This window comes from Desmodus rotundus, chromosome 3, assembly GCF_022682495.2.
Source record: "Desmodus rotundus isolate HL8 chromosome 3, HLdesRot8A.1, whole genome shotgun sequence".
Lineage (NCBI taxonomy): Eukaryota > Metazoa > Chordata > Mammalia > Chiroptera > Phyllostomidae > Desmodus > Desmodus rotundus.
In genome coordinates, this window is record NC_071389.1 from 169527572 (window position 1) to 169544995 (window position 17424).

Consider the following 17424-nt stretch of genomic DNA (forward strand, 5'->3'; position numbering starts at 1 on the left):
GAAACTGTTGTATATCTTCTTCCATCTTCAAAATTAAAATGGTTGCAAAAAATTCACCAATTTTGATGTTTTTTTTTAAATGCACACTGATATGACAGCTGTCACAATACAACCTAACAAAATTGTGTCAAATGAAGTTAAAGACAACGAAGCACCACTAGAGCCATCCTACAGAAAAAACTAAATCAACTTTCTGCCCAACCCAATATATTGACTTGTGGCTTTTGATGGCAAACATTTTGTGTTAGTTTGCTAGGGCTGCCATAACAAGTATCACAAACTGTGTGGTTTTGAAAAACCACAAAAGTTATTTTCTAACAGTTCTAGGGCCTGGAAGTCCAAGATCAAGGTGTCAACAGGGTAGATTCCATTTTGAGGCCTCTTTCCTTGTTTTAAGATAATGGTCTTTCTCTTTGTCTTCACATGGTTGTCCTCTGCCTGGGTTGTTTGTGTCCTACTTATAAAGAAAGCAGTCATATTGGATTAGAACCCACACATCCTGCCTCATTTTACCTCAATTATGTTTTAAAAACTCTATCCCCAAATATAACCACATTCTGAGATACTGAGTGTTAGGACTTAAGCATATAATTTTGAGGGGTAAACAATCCAGCCCATATACATATATACATATACATATACATACACATATAATTATTTAGCTTATATAAATGCTTACCGTTTCATATATGCATACATAAATTTGTACAATATGACATGTATATTAATACATATATACACACACAAGTTGACAGTGGTTAGGGCCACCGACCCCCCTGCAACTGAAAAGTTGCATATTACTTTCAACTTCCCTAAAACTCATTTTACCTTGGCATCCACAAAGGATGGGCTTCAGGACCTGCCATGGATACCAAAATCTGCAGATGCTCAAATTTACTGTATAAAATGGTGTAGATCATCAATGCACACAGTCAGCCAGGTGTGTCTGCTGACTCCCAGCCATGGGTCAAAAACAATAGGGTATTTACAGAAAAAAATTCATACATAAGTGGACCTATGCAGTTTAAACCTGTGTTGTTCAAGGGTACTGTGTGGATATATATATCCAAAAGAAAAATTATATTCATTGTATTAGTACATATTGATGAAATTAAAGAATGAAGATTAGATTCCAATATATGCCTTTTAATGTTATGGAATAGTCTATATTTTAACTAAAATGAGCTCCAAATGTATGTATAATACTCCATTTGTCATTAACAATTGGATGCTAGTAATTTGCAAGTGCGCAACACAACCTCTGCAGGTGTTCGCTATCAATCCAAATTTGTGAGCGTTTTTGTCCCTGGGTTCCAGTATCATGCTTAAGACCTCCTACTACCCAACTTCGTTAATGACACTTGTTAAAACTTCATTTCATAGTCATTGCCTTTTCATATCCAAATATCCTCCAGTCAAAAGTATGAAAAGTTTTCCAACTCCCTGCTGTCAGTCTCTTTTCCCTCTATATTACCACCTCTCAATTAATCTAGTTTTCTCTCCATTCCTTCATCATGTCATAGTCAAACTTTGACACATTTCACCCTGCCTAAAACATCCTTTCTCCCTTCCACCTGCAAACGTTCAAAGGCCAAGCTCACTCTTACTTTTTGCCTTTGTTCTCGGAGGACAATAGGCTTCCCTTCAGTCCTGTACGCTCACTGATGGACAGTACTACTCAAATAATCACTTAATTAGAAAACATAGATGTGTTATAGAGAGTAAGCTTCATTATGTTTTGCTTTTGTTTTTGTCTCCCATACCACCAAGCAAATTCCTGGTCACATGATAGATGTTATAAGTGCTTATTAATTGATTAATTCACAACAAGGGAGGTAAATTCAATAAAATGAATTATCATTGTAAAACACCAAAGCTTCTGTACGTTTGCTATAGTTAATTTTATTATATTCATTAAATGAAGAATATAAGTGAATTACATTGTTTTAAGTATTTAAATTGCCAATTCTAATAGTCATGCTATAACATTTGTTATTTTAGTTTTCCATAAATACAAATTCACCATTGAAACATTTAAAATTCCCTTTACTTGATAAAATATGGTAAGTGTTTTCTACATTAAAGATTTAAAATACCAAATAATAAGTAAATTCTTACCATGTAACATCAACTGTGCCCCCTCATCGTTGTTTTTTTTTCCCCCCCGTTTACTGGATCTTTCTCATTGGTGTATAAGCGTGCTACAATTTTAACAAGTATGTACCTTTTAAATAAAGTTTCCTTGAGCATACATCCCTCACTAGCGACTGCAAAACGCCACAGTGCAATTGTGTGTTTCAGTACTTCTCAAAGGACTGGACGCCATTTGGGGCTCTCATCAAAATTTAAATTCTAGTTCAGAGTGTATGTGCTTGCTGCTTTAACAAATTATTTTAAAGCTTAGTGGCTTAAAACAACGAACATTTATTCGGACACAGCCACTCTGGGTCCTTCTGGCTCAGGAACTTTCGCATACCTGCAGTCAAGGTGTTGGCACGGACTGTAGACATCTTTAGGCTTCCTTAGGGAGGGGTATTCTACCAAACTCCCTCCTTTGGCTGTTGGCAGGCCTCTGTCTTTGCTTGCCATTGTCCAGCAACATCAGTCCTTTGCTACGTGAGTCTCTCTATAGGGCAACTCACAACATAGCTGCTTGCTCCACAACAGAGAGAAGGTAGGGATGCAAGAGGGTAGGCAAGAAAGAGCCAGAGACTTTGTGTAACCTCATCTCAAAAGTAGCATCTCCTCACTTTTGTCTTCTGTTCAAGAGGAGGGAGTCACACAAAGAGGCATTACAGAAAGTGGGAGTCCTTGGAGGTTCCATCCTAAAGGCAGCCTGCCTTAGTGGATTTGGGGTGGGGTCTGAAATTCTGCATTTCTAAGAAACTCCGAAGTGCTGCTTTTCAATGACTGTCTTTCAGTAAACAAGGATCTATATTCTCTACCTCCATTTTCTTAACTTCGGTCATCCTCTGTTGATCTCACTCACTCCAGTCAGGTTTTCTCCCCCTCCACTCCACGGATACCGCCCTTTTTGAAGTTACCATTGGCTTCCACATTACTAAACTCAGCCTTTGAAAAAATTGATCACTCTTTCTGAATATCTGTCTTGACTTGGGTTCTGGAACACCAAATTTATATTTCTCCTCAGTTTTTCTGCTAGCTACCTATCCCTGACTTTAAGTGTAGTGTATCCCATGATTTAATCAATCTTTGGACCTCTGATTTTGTTTTTTTATTAACTCCAAAATGGCCTCATGAATGCTTATATAGCTGAAAATTCCAGATATATGCTGGCCACTCTCAAATGTAGGTCTCCTATGTGGATTTTTCCCCTAGAATGCTGACATGTTTAATGTTTATCAAGTGCCTTAATGAACACCTCTCCTTGGATATATAATAATGACAAGCTTAAATATTCAAATCTGAACTCTTTATCCCTCCTCCCCTCCCTTGCCTTTTCCTCTAACCAGCCCTGCTGGCACTCTTGCTTCACATCCACATCTGAAAACCCAACAACAAATGGTACCACTGTAAAATCAGCTGTTCGAGTCAAAACCCGGGCAAGTCGCCTTTGAGTTTTCTCTTCTTTCTCTCACTATAAACAATTGTTAGGTTTTGTCAATTCTGCCTCTTAAATACCACTTGACTTTGCCATTCTCCATCCCAACATCATCACCCTGGTCCAGACCATTGCTACATATTACACAGAGTTCTGCATCTTCCTGCTGCTAGCTCAAAGGATTTTACCCAACCTCTCTTTTGTCCATGCTCATAGTGTCTTTTATTCTGTAGGATGAAGTTTAGATTCTTTAAAATTGTTTATAAAACCATACAGAATCTGGTCCCTGCTCCCCTCTCTGGCCCCACTTATCTTTACTTCCCCTGAACTTCAGCAATTCAGTGTCTGGGCTCTGATAAAACCTTCCCATCTTACTTAGAGTCATGAAAATTATTTCCGTTCTTGGAATGCTCTTCCTTCCTTTCTTTGCCTGACTAGCTTTCACTTACTTCAAGTTTTAGCTTAAACATCACCTCTTCTTAGAGGTCTTTGACCTCTTAGTCTGGGTTTGGAGCATCCACAGTGTAATCTGTAGTATTATATACATCCTTATCTTAACAGTCATTATATTTTATACTTGTATTATCTTTTTCTTTTAAAGTATCTTTATCATTTTCTTCCATTAAGCTCTAAAATCTGGGAAAGCCAGCTCAGCAGTAGATTCAGATATTGGTATTTTGAAGCCTGAAACATCTAATTTGGGAGACCTCTTTAAGAATAAAAATATGAAAAATATATACACACATATGTAAGTGAAATTTGAATATTCACTTATAAAAAGAAATTCCAGCAAAGTAAAAATATTAGGGAAGCTGAAAAATATTAAAATATATGACCCTATGAATATTGCTTGGAGCCCGCCCCAGAATCCCAAAGACTAAGCTTTTTTAACTTCCTAATAAATACACCTGTGCATATTAGTCTTCTTTAAAGTGGTATATCTAGTATCAAGAGCAGTGCTTACCAACACAGCAGGTACTCAATAAATATTTTTGAATGAATATGTTAACTGAGTTATTATTAGTTATGCTTTTATACATTTGACATTTAATAAGTTTTTCACAAATTAGATTTTTAAAATATGTTTTATATACTAAATAATTCTTTCTATGGTTACTATTTTTAATTATTTGCTATGACATGTTTCAAATACTAATAATGTACATATCCTTAGGCCCTATTCAAAAAGTCTGTTGCATCTCTTTACTAAGTGGAAAAAACTTTTTTTTGCACCAAAAATATACATGATAATCTTTTATGTGTATATGTGTATATATGTGTGTCTACATATTTATAGGTCATATATATTAACACGGTAAGATTAATTTTAAATTGTTAAGATTTACTTTTTAGATATCTCCACCAATAGAAATCCTTTGGGAAGAAACATCTATTTTTCTATTTTCTTTATATTTTTATAAACATTTGTTTCCGGAATAATAAAAGCACCAATATTTTATGGAACTTAAAAAGTGCATTAAATGTTTTCTTTATTATGAATTTGTCCACAAGGCATTGTTTAAATGGTTACTTGAATCACAGCATTTGAAAAGTATGCTACTGGCTTAAATCTTTAGAGTTTAGTTGTTAAAACAGCATTAAGTTTGTTCCGTTCCCATTACAATACCATTTTAAATTGGCCGAGGAGTCGTATGCCCAATTCAAGATTGTCAGGTGTGTGTATGTGTGTGTGTTATAAAGTGCAGCCCTCTGATCAGTGTGCACTTTTTCCTCCCATTTTTCTAAATACATCATGAAAAAAGGATGAGGTTTCCGCCTTAATTGCTTGTGCCTTTTATTCACATTCCTCTCTCAGCCAGAATTGTGAAAAGAGTGTTAGTAAAAGGCTGCACAATAGAGCTTTTCATTAGGCCTCAGCAAGGCACACAAAAGAAGGCTTTTGGAAAGAATGAATGCATGAGTTTAATTTGCAGGTGGAGAGTAGATAAAAGGTGCTGACGCCTCTATTATTCTCTTACTTAGGTGACCCTTACCCTGTTCAGCTGATCCCAACTACCATGGCAGCTGCTGCCGCAGCAACACCAGGCTTAGGCCCACTCCAACTGCAGGTAAGTCGGGAAACAATACGGAGGAGACAAAGGTTAAGTAAATACTGAAAACAGCTATTATCCTGTTAAAGCAAAATAAACCCAACTACTGATAGCTGTCTCACACTTTTTTGTTTTTGAATTTATTTGTGCTGATCCTCAACCAAAAGTTGAGATGTTGATTCTTTTAATTTTTAGCCTGTTTTCTGTACTAAAGATAGCTTATTGTATTTTTTTTTAAATTGCCTGGAATGATTTAACAAAAAGAGCTATAGTTTTGCTTGGATTACCATGTGCCATAATTTTGTCACAGAATGCTCCTCATTAAGACTCATAGAACAAAAAACCTACAAAAGGTATTCAAACAGGTACTTACGGATCAAGGCAACTTAACCAAATTACTTATGAAATTGTTCAAGGTGCCAGTATTTCTGAAGCACTCTGTAGGTCTCTTTATTTCCCTGCTAACAACTGCGAGGTTGGGCAAGCAAGGAAGGGTAAGTAGACCAAACAGGCAGGTACCCAAATGAGCACTGCTTTATCTAGACAACCCAATTAAGACCTTTTTATCCTTGCAGAATACGTATTCTTACACATCCAAGAATGCCAGTGATAACTTTACTAAACAACCAAGTGATTCTCGGAAATTTTATATCTGGGGTTGAAAAGAATATCAATAAAATTATATTAAAGGCATTTTTCACTATTTAAATCTTTGAATCAGCATCCTCCAAAATCTTCCCTAGTTTCTCTTATTGTGGACTATATAGTTACACAACTATAATCTCCCATTTCAAGAAGTTTCATATTTTTCTTTGCCTGTGAAGCCAGATATAAAGCAGTTGTGCTTAGTACAATTTATTCATATGCATGAGAGTGCATTGTCATGATGGATGATCTTCGTCAATGAGGAAAGCTATAGTTTTTTATGTTAGCATCAAGACACAGATACATCTGCTCAGCAAAGGAGATTGTCAGAAGACCTTGGGTTTGGAAAACCCAGCTGAACCTTGCAGGAGAAGCTCATACTGTGTTCCACAGAGGTTAATAACAGCCATTCCTATTTTACCGTTTCTGCAAAAACCTGCAGTGTGAGTTTCTGTGTCTTTGAGCTGGAAATACCTTGGGAATTGTTGGAACCATAGGGACAATAAAAGTAACAGGACATTTCTTATGCTTTGAAATGGCACCTGTGAAATTCTATACTACAGAAAAGTGGTTGTTACAGGTAAAACTAAATAGAGTGGTAGAATTAAAGAAAAAGGGAAGAATATCCAGCAATAGATTTGAATGTGAAAAAATAAGAATTTTAGAGATTGAGAATGTCTGTTTTCAAAGCAAGTTAGATGTTATCTTTTCCTTTCACCCTTGGGTTAGTGGGAAGTGGGACAAGGGCAAGCTGGGGGCTTTCCCTATGTTTCATTGCAGGATTCTTTCTTTTTTAAAGATTTTATTTATTTTTAGACAGAAGGGAAGGGAGGGAGAGAGAGAAGGAGAGAAACATCAATGTGTGGTTGCCTCTCAGGTAGTCCCCACTAGGGACATGGCCCACAACCCAGGCGTGTGCCCTGACTGGGGATTGAACAGGTGACCCTTTGGTTTGCAGCCCATGCTCAATCCACTGAGCTACACCAGACAGAGCATCATTACAGGATTCTTGCAGAACATAGCTTCCTTAGCCAACAATCCAAACTTCCTTTCCTACAAGGAATTAGAATATTTGACACAAGTTTTATTTCTGTTCTTATGATATAATAACAGATTCCCTTAAAATTTAAAGGTATAAAATGTTTTTCTTTATCAGAAAACAAGAAAAAAAGGCATCAAATATGCTTGACCTATAAACAGAATAAGGATCCTTTATATAAGTTGCATTGTACCCATTAAAAAATACAAGATTTTTTATTGTATTTTACTGCTTATGCTATTACAGTTTTTGTCCCTGATTTTAATATACAAGTTTTAATTAAGATCTCAGTAAATCAACACTGTGGTATAACAAGAAGGTTAATAATCTAAAACTCTGTCATGATAAGCTATTAGCTACTGTTAACACACACACACATTTTATGCTCATAATTAAAAAATGGTATTCAAATGCAAACGCAGCCAAAACTTATGACATAGCTGCTATGCTGGCTTTTCTTGGAAGTGGACTGAGTCTTACCTTTGCTGGGCTGCCTGCATCAATTCACTTTCTTCTCATATTACTGATACTGAATTCACAGATCCCTGACCTTGACTTCAGCTTTCCCCAGAGTTACAAGAGACCTGTAATACTTCCCCTCCCCTTGCTTTAAAATAGGATCCAAATTCTTTTCTTCTTCACAAACCTACCCAGATTGGTCAGAGAAAAGCTAACTACAATGTCTAGTCAAAAGTCTTAACTCTGATCCAACATTCACACTAAACTTGGGAAACTATTTCTAAGAAGTTTCATATAAGTGGAGTATAATGTATGAGCCAGTTTTAATTTTCTCCAAACTCTGCTTTTAATTATACTCTGTTAAATTTCCATTTCCCACACCTTAATATGCCTTTCAAGTCCCTTTCAGTTACTAAGATTCTCTTTTGTTTATGTAAGAAATGGAGTTGCCAAAGAACTTACAAGTGTGGCCCATGGACATGAACAAAGGAGGGGGGATTGCTGGAGAGCGTAGGGGGTGCTGAGTGGAGGGGGACCAAAGGGGCAAAATTGGGACAATTGTAATAATAGTACAATCAATAAAAATAATTAATTTTTTTAAGTTTCCGCTCTAGATACTTATGCCAGATTCTCTGGCAAGGTTTTCACAAGGATTATATCATTTCATTTTTATTATACTACTTTGTGTTGTGTGTTCATGTCTCCATTTGACAAAGAAGAAAACGTTGAGTCACAGAATCCAAAATCCATAGTTTTTTAAACAATTATATTTGCTTCTCCCAATACAAGTGATATTATTTGATACTTTGGAGGCATTGCTCCTCTTAGGACATTTGCTAACTCAGTAATATGCTAATAAAATTGTAACAGTAATGCTGATTAATTGGCACTTATACAAATGCTCTTTATGAATTACAATACTGAAATGACAGCTCTCTACTTCAGTTTTTGCATGCTTTATTTCATACCTCTTTGTAAAGATACACACACACACATATCAATTCAAGCTTCTTTTTCAAAAGTATCTAGATCTGCTCCAGCTGGTATAGCTCAGTGGATTGAGTGCCGCCTGCAAACCAAAGGGTCACTGGTTGGATTTCCAGTCAGGCCGCATGCCTGGGGTGTGGGCCAAGTCCCCAATTGGGGATGTGTGAGAGGCAACCACACATTGATGTTTCTCTCCCCTTCTTTCTCCCTCCTTCCCCCTCTCTCTAAAAATAAATAAAATATTTAAAAAATTAAAAATAAAAATATCTAGATCTAAGAAGGGACACTATATATTCTTGCCTACGGTTGACTTTTTTTAAACCATTTGTGTTTTCCTTTTAAATAATTGTATGCATATAATTGTTCATCTTGGATAGTATTATGTTAAGGAAAACCCATAAACAGAATCTTTATTTTAAAAAAGAATAAAGATAAGTACAATTAGATGAAAAGTACAGTGAAATGGCATGTTTTAAATTAAACCACCTTTTATTAAATATTATTTCTTGTTCACAGATAGAATAATGAAATATTTACCATGTAATAAAAATACTTTTCATTTAAACATCACCTTACTGTGTACTTTTAGGCGCAGTTAAAATAATCTAAGCATTGACTTGTATTTATTTTTCATAGAAAAAATTGACTGATTTAGATTAAGTACATAAAGCATACAAATTAACATTTTACCAAAGTGCCTTTGTATTTATTTCTTTTGTAATAAAATATCTTTGTTTCTTCTGCCTCTTAAGTCTTTCCTGAACTTGAGATGCATATAGCCAACTATTTATTGGTTACTTGTTTGATATTCAGATGAAATATGTAGATGTTTACAGACGGTAGAAATTGAGAATAAAATAAAACTCACTGGTTCTTTTCCTTGCCCCCCGCAACCTGCCCATTCTTTGGTCTTTGCAAATAGCTTAATTCCATCTACCACTCAACCTGGAAACATGAGAGCCGTGCTTAACTTTTCTTCCTCTGTACCAATTCATTCATTCTACCTACTAAATACATCAAGAATCCATTTATTTGTATCTTCTGCAACTGTCACTCTTCTGGGTGGAGCTACCTTAGTTGCTTGGCTAATTTACAATAGCCACTAAACTGGTCTTTCTGTCCTCATCTTGCCTCCTCCAATGTACTCACTGCTTATAGATTAGTCAGAATGATCCTTTTGATTTTAAAAAATCTTATCACATCCTCCCACACCCACATAAAGACCTCAAATGACACCCTGGTGTTATCAAACCCTCTTTCCTTTCTGGATCTTTACATATGGTGTTTCTTCTTCCTGGAGCTTTACCTACATCTTTACCAAGCCAACTCCCACTTATCCCTAATATTCCAAGTTTGAACATCATTTTTTCAGGGGAGACTTCAGTGTCCCCAAGTCTGGATTAATGCAGCTCGTGCATGTTCCCAGAGCACACGATATTTCCCCACTCACACAGCCTTGTAGAACATGTTCGAAATCCTACATTCTCACCTCTACCAGATGGCAAAATCCATGAAGTCAGTGACTCATTATCGTTTGCCTTGAAATATTTTTTTAAAGATTTTATTTATTTTTAGAGAGTGGAAGGGAGAAAGAAAGAGAGGGAGAGAAACAGCATTGTGTGGTTGCCTTTCACATGCCCCTACTGGGGATGTGGCCCACAACCCAGGCATGTGCCCTGACTGGGAATCCAACCAGCGACCCTTTGGTTCGTGGGCCAGCATTCAATCCACTGAGCCACAACAGCCAGGGCCCCAGATCTTGAAATATTTATGGACTCAATAAATATATATTAAATGAATACATGAAAAGTGAACCTTAACATTACACTTTCAATAAATTATGTGTCTATTATGCTCAAATAGCTATTCTGCTTTATAATATTGGAATTAAGCTGAATATTAACGATTAATTTCATATATAAATTTATTTTCATTCTTTAAAAAGGCAATAGCAGAAATACAAATATCAAGAGCACTAGTGGTTCATGGAAGAAAAAAGTAATAGTTTGAATTTTATTCAATAAAATATACATTGAAATTTATAATAAAAACTATTCGCATTTAGTGAAATAAAGGAGATTTATGAAAACACTATATGGTTAGTACCATTTTTGGCACTACAGTATTTTAAAAAACCACTTATGTAACAGTTTTAGTCCATACTAGCGTTCTTAGTCTGCTCCAGCTACCACTGGGCCCTTTGCTGTCCTTCGACTTGCTGAAGCACGTGCCTGCCTAGAGTTTTGCATTAGCTGTACTTCCACCTGAAAGGCTCTTCCCGTTGCCTCTCACCTCATTCGAGAATTTGCTCTAATGTCGTCTCTCTGAGGCCTAACCTATCTAACCTATTTACCTCATAAAATAACGCTCCCAGAAAGACCATACTTTTCTATTTCCCTCTTTCTGCCTTCTTTCTATAGCACTAATAATCTTAAAACACACCATATAACTTACTTGTGTTCCTTATTTATTGTCTGTTTGTCCCAAATATTCTCTATGCTCCACCAGAGCAGGAAATGCTATATTTTTCATTAATGTATCTTAAGTGTTCAGAAGAATACCTGGCAAATAGCTGGTGCTGAGTACATATGTATAAAATGGAAGAAACCCTTGTGAGCTAATGGTCATAACGATTTTTAATTAAAACAACAAAGCAATATATGATTAATTCATTGAACAAGTGATATTCATCTAAAGACAAGGGAACTTTCACTTTTTCAGCCCCTGCTAGGAGTTCCTTTTGTATGTGAGAAATCTCTAGCTCTATCTCTCTCCTTTTCGCTTCCTTTATATTATCATAACCGTGGGCTGCTGCATAAAGAATGTGTTTTAGCATTTGTTTATATAATTCCTTTAAGCTCGTATTTAATGAAAAAAAGACCAAACATTGCAACATTGGTTATTCCTTTACTGTTTGTTAATGTCTAAGAGTACATAACAAACAATGCATAAACGTATTTAAGAATATGAACTCTGAAGTTACTTTCAACTCAGTACGGCTCACCTTGCCAATACAACACTAAAGTAAATTATTTCTAAATAATGGAAAGATGTTTTATAAAAATTGTAACTAGCCAGTTACCGATCTCTTATACTGCGTTCACCTTCTTTTTCTTACTCCCCGTCCTTTTCTTGTTTGTTCCCTCTTCATCTTTCAACTTTCTTCCAAAAGCTAAAGATACTTTGGACATTTGTGCTCTTGATATTGTCCCTTTTAAAAGAAAAAGGATTAATTTATATAGAACCCTAATCTAGCTTCATTGTAATATTAAACATTGAGTAGAATTATTTTAGAAAACTAAAGTTACACTTTGAAACTTACAGATCTTTGTGGCTGTACAGAAGGAGGTAGGCCTATCATCTACTTCTAATCAATAAAAGCAAACAATGGCGACAACCCATCTAACATTTATCTCTCATCTTTATTGTTATTAATTTGCATGTTACTTGATGGGCATCATGAATTTTTTATTAGTAATGGTTGTGGTATAGTACACTATTTCTAATTTTTAACTAGGTTTCTAAGATTCAGAATTAGAAAAAAATATTTATCCACTCATTCCTCACTTTATAAATACTGAATTTGTATTGACCAAAAGATGGTTGCTGCCTCTTTTATCTATAGGAAGCCCAAATGTTGACTCCAACCAAGATCGACAGTGAAAACCAATGGGGAAAAAGATACAAAGTTTTCTTGAATCATTACAGTTTACTCAAAATAAGCAAGTCACATTCATTCAAGAATTTTATTGAATTAATTGTCTAATACTGGCTGGTCCGATGGTAGTGTATTATCAGAACTCAACTAAAGTTAGTGTCAAATTGTCTAATACTTTTAGGTGGATTATTTTTAAATCTAAAATAGTATTGTTTGAATAAAGATTCAACATTACAAGCTGTCATAAATGAAATCACATGGGGTGCAGTTTCAGTGACCAGTAGCATCAATAATATGCATTTTCTGGGATAGAGGAAATGAGAGATGACGTGTGATCACGGTGGAGAATGAATCGTACACAATGTCAACTGAAATCAATCTTTCTTCATAGTTATCAAAGGTACGTGGAGTCACAGTGGACATGGCTTAAGCTTCTATCTAAAAGAAAGTAACGTCAAGGTGGACGTGGATGAAAAAACCAAGTTCATCTTGTTATCAACCTCCTGCCAGTCTCTGACCTCAGAAGGAGGTCAATAATTATGACAAGACAGGGGCAAATGCTCCCTAATCCCCAGAGCTCTGTAAGTGGCTGATTATGGCTTTCTCCGTCTTACGGAGAGAAACGCCCAGAAAATCAATAAGAAAAAAATAACCAATAACCATATGGAGAGGTCTGGATATGAGAATTTTTAGTTTCACATTGAAGGCATTACTTACAAGGAGAAATACTTGTAAAGTATTCATCTTTACCTACCTACATAGTCTACTATTCAGCTTAACATTTAGGTCATAGTTGTTTCCATACAGGGTGAAAAACGATCCACTGCTCCTCATTTTAGTGGCAACCCTGGAGTACTGTTTGCTGTTGGACTTCTGTCTGCATGAGTGAGTTTTCTTGCAGGTTAAAAGAATGAATTCCCTCTTTTCCTTTCCCTTCGACCCTGAGCCTGCAGGGCAGACAGACAGAAGCGCACATATGATTAATACAGCACAGCTGCAAGTGTGAGTCATTTGCATGTGTATTAATAGAGGCAAAAAACCCAACAACAATTAAATTATATACAGAAACATTCTGCATACTAAAGAACATATGCAAATAGGCCTGGAAAAATGCAGCCAACATTTTCCCTGACTTTTCTAAGCCCATATGGGGTAGAGTCAGACCCCAGCCGTGTTCAAGAATCTCCTTTAAGGAAGGACTTGGTAAGAGCTACATCCACAGCTATTACTACCCACAGGGTTCCCGGGAGCTGTTTGACATTTGGACAATGGAGACAGTACAGGCGGTGTCTTTTTCATGCTATTTCTGTATTTGTTTGTTTCCAGCTGCTTTATGGTGTCTCCATACATGCTAATGGAAACATCAGTCCACGTGTGCTCTTCCACAGCACACATTTTTATTGTAATGACCAATCAAAGAAATGGTAAATTCTAAAGTTATATTTAAAGTTCTATCATGTTGTACACTGAGGTAATATGAGTATTTGTCAGTGCCAGGATTTCTGGTCACAAGGCCATGCCAATTCCTCGATGGCATTCTGTCTTCTCTTAATCAAAACATGGTTAAGTTACCCTAAAATGTCTCTGGGCCAATTATCGTACATCAAAGCGTTGCTAGGCTCAAGGCCAACAGTAGATGCAATACTAGGAACAATACCAGTTTATTGAACTGTTCAAAGTATGCAGTTTTTTACTCTATCAGGAAAAACAGAACTACTTAATATTTTAATCTTGGCTACATGTAAAAAGAGAGAGTAACTAATATTCTTCAGATTTACAGATTGTATTTATATTAAAATTTTTCTTTAACTTAATTGTCCATTTAGTTTATATTACCTGTATCCTTTAATTTATTCAAGGAATGTTTTATGAAGATGAATTCAACCTTAGTAGAACAATTGTACATAAGTAAAATTATCACCTTAACAGGACCAATAAGAATCTTGAGCCTAGAGAGCCCAGATGAAGGCAAGAGAAACAAGTGCTGGGTCTGTAGGTACTAGAAAACCGTTGAATAGTATCCATCATTTGCGTGGCTAAATCTCAAAGCATGCAACTGGAACATGCAAATTGCATTACCTGCAACTGGTGAACACAGAACAGACTTCTTTGTAGTTAATTGATTATACACAGAAAAATTTAGTCTCTCAGCAGGGGACAATTAGAGGGAAGATAACGTAAGCACTAAAGTAAAAGTTTTCATTCTATTAAGGCATTATCTTTAGATCAATATTTTAAGGCTCACTATTAGTGAGAGTCATTATAACCTAATTGTTTAGCTTTAGATGATAGTTCTGCCATTTACTAGTTCTGACTTAAGGCAAGTTACCTAACCTCTCCATGCCTTAGTTTGCTTCTCTGTAAAATGTGGATATAATTGATAGTGTGAGGTTTAAATGAGATAATATACAGAAAGTGCTTAGAGCAAAAAAAGAGTAAATTGCCATTTATCAAATACTACGTGCTAGGTAATAATAAATGCTTGGAATTACTAGTTAGTTAATAACTGTTACTAACTGGTATTAAAACTGTTTTTTATTGCTTAAAGGAAGTCTTTCAGACTGCAACTTAGTAGATCTTTTTTCTGTGGATTTACTTTTCAGGGCAACATCTAAAGCAAGTTAGTAAAATAGAGGCATATCATCATATTTATGAGGAAATACTTTTATTCCCCTCTGTGGCATAATTTTAAAGCCCATCACAGGAATCTATGGGAGATAATGAGTTTACTTATCCAAAAAAAAAACCCCAAAACCCCTGACTATCTAGTTATCTGGGATGTAGTGTTCTATATTTTGCTGTTGTTCACTCTTTATCTCAATATTTATATCTGTAACATAAAAATAATGCCTCCTGTTGAGCCCTATTTTTCCATTGGTATAATGTAAATGAATCGTCTCTATAAGCTGCCTGCAATTTATTCTAAATAAATACTTTATAAAATTTAAAATAAGTTATTCACATAGAAGTTGTTCACATAGATGTTTTTCATGTAATGTACATATTTTAAAATAGACAATGTAAGATTTTCTGGTATAACCCTTCAAATCTTACTCTTGTTTAAGATATGTTAATAAAATATACACTAAGGAATATAGACCTTATTCTCTCTACTGTATTGTGTAGAGCTAAGCTATTTGTCATATAAATATGAGAAAATTTGTAAACTCGCATTACAGAAGTAAATTCTTTAAAGGAATTTAAAGAAGTAGTTCCTATGGTTTCAAACTTAAATGTGGAAGCAGATCATTTCTATAAACCCCATAGTGTCCTGGAGTTTTATTTACTCAGCAAATATTCTTCGTAAGCTATTAAGCTAAGCATCATAAGGAATGCAGATGAGTCAGTTAAGAATTCTTGGTGTCATAGAGAAGCTTGAAATTAAAGAGAATGTATTGAGTATGAGTATGGGATAGAATGAGAATAAAGTCTTACAGCTTCCTGTTCTAACAAGAATATCTGAAATGCAAAGGACATCAGAGACTGTTAAAAACAGTTGTTTCAAACTATTTAAAGAAGTTCAGGGCCTTTAAGTACCCCAAACAGTACCATCCATTTATTTGTTTTTTACATTGATTCTTATTGGCTAAGATTGTTTGAATTAAAGATTCTGCTGCTAAAACAAAATTTAAAAACCTTTCTTCAATTCTAACTCCTTAGTTTTATTGATGAGACAATTTAGACTCTAAGTAGTGACCTAAATCAGACTTTAACAGAAATGTGCCTGGAATCCTAGTGAATGAAAACTAAATCTAGCTTTCTCCTATTTAAACATGATATCTTTAAAAATAAATGCACATATTTATATATTAATTTTAAGTTATTTTGGGTAAAATGAAGGGAGAAAAATTGCTATTTTTGCATTCAGACTATTAAATTAAGGATGAACAAAATAATGGGTAGGATTTGCATATTAGTAACAATGGCAACCTTCTGAATTGCTTTCATTTTGCTGAGTTCAGTGATTGTGCTCTGTGAATTAATTCTTTTGTGAAAAGCTATTGAAAGATCAAGGAATTCAGAAAACAAAACAACAGAGGAGCGTGCTGTTTCATATCTATTTGTTCATAGAAGGTTCAAAGTGAGATTGTTTACATCACAAGTCTTCCTGATATTTCATTTGCTTCTTAGAAGAAAGATAGTATTCAAAGATCATTATATAATCATGCAGATAAGATTTCGCAGTCATGAATGAACGGTTCTAAGAGAAAGACCAAGGAGAAAAACCACATTACAATTTTGAGTTGTGTTTGGTTGGCAAGTGTCTTTATGAGGGTTGAAAACAGAGCCCTGTTCGATTCCTTCAGATAAAAAGCTTAAGCCAGCCCAGCACATTTCAAATTTACTGTTTCCTGTGGAAGTTTCTCAGTATTGGCTTGCCAAACTGAGGGCATAAAAATAAAGGGTAGGAGGGAAACAAACTCTTAATTATTCCATTTTTTTAATCCTGACCTTTCTCGTAAGGCCATACTCTTTTTTTCTTACCCATCTTCTTGGATAAAGAAAGTAGACGGGAAGGAATGGAGGAACAGAGGCAAAGTATGCTCCCCAATGGTCTGAGGCGATGAGCAGTGGACTCACATAGTTAATGCCTCCAACACGCAGCATCCTCTTGCTTTCCCCATTACTGTAGGACTTCTGTAACATCGAATGAAAAAAGGAATAGTGATAGTTCCAACGGCAGTGACTTCCATTTGGGAATAAGGTAGAGTCACTCACAGTGCAGAGCCTTTGTCTGTTGCGGGTGCTTTAAGGTGTTCCCGCCTGAAATGTGACTGTACTATGCTCTACAACTCCTACTACTTCCAATGTGTGCCCTAAATATTTTTCATATGACTAGTTTCCCCTAAATTTAGTTATTTCGTTTTAAAGAAATTTTGAATTATTAGAAATAGTATAGCTAAAACATGTGGCGGTGAACATATAGAAGATCATCCAAGACATGTAACTAAGCAATAAAAAAAATGCAAAGGCCCTTAAATGTTCTGCATGTTTATCCTCATCTTGATTTGGTTCATTTTGC

General features: G+C 35.4%; 1 protein-coding gene across 21 annotated transcripts in view; it reads left to right on the top strand.

Annotated features, from left to right (window-relative positions):
- Positions 1-17424, top strand: part of SOX5 (SRY-box transcription factor 5) — a 908025-nt gene that overhangs the window by 799047 nt on the left and 91554 nt on the right. For all 21 annotated transcript variants that reach the window (XM_053921733.1, XM_024575365.3, XM_053921734.1 and 18 more), the window contains one exon: positions 5546-5631. In XM_053921733.1, coding sequence (XP_053777708.1) covers positions 5546-5631 — 86 coding nt within the window. The remainder of the gene's footprint in view (positions 1-5545; positions 5632-17424) is intronic.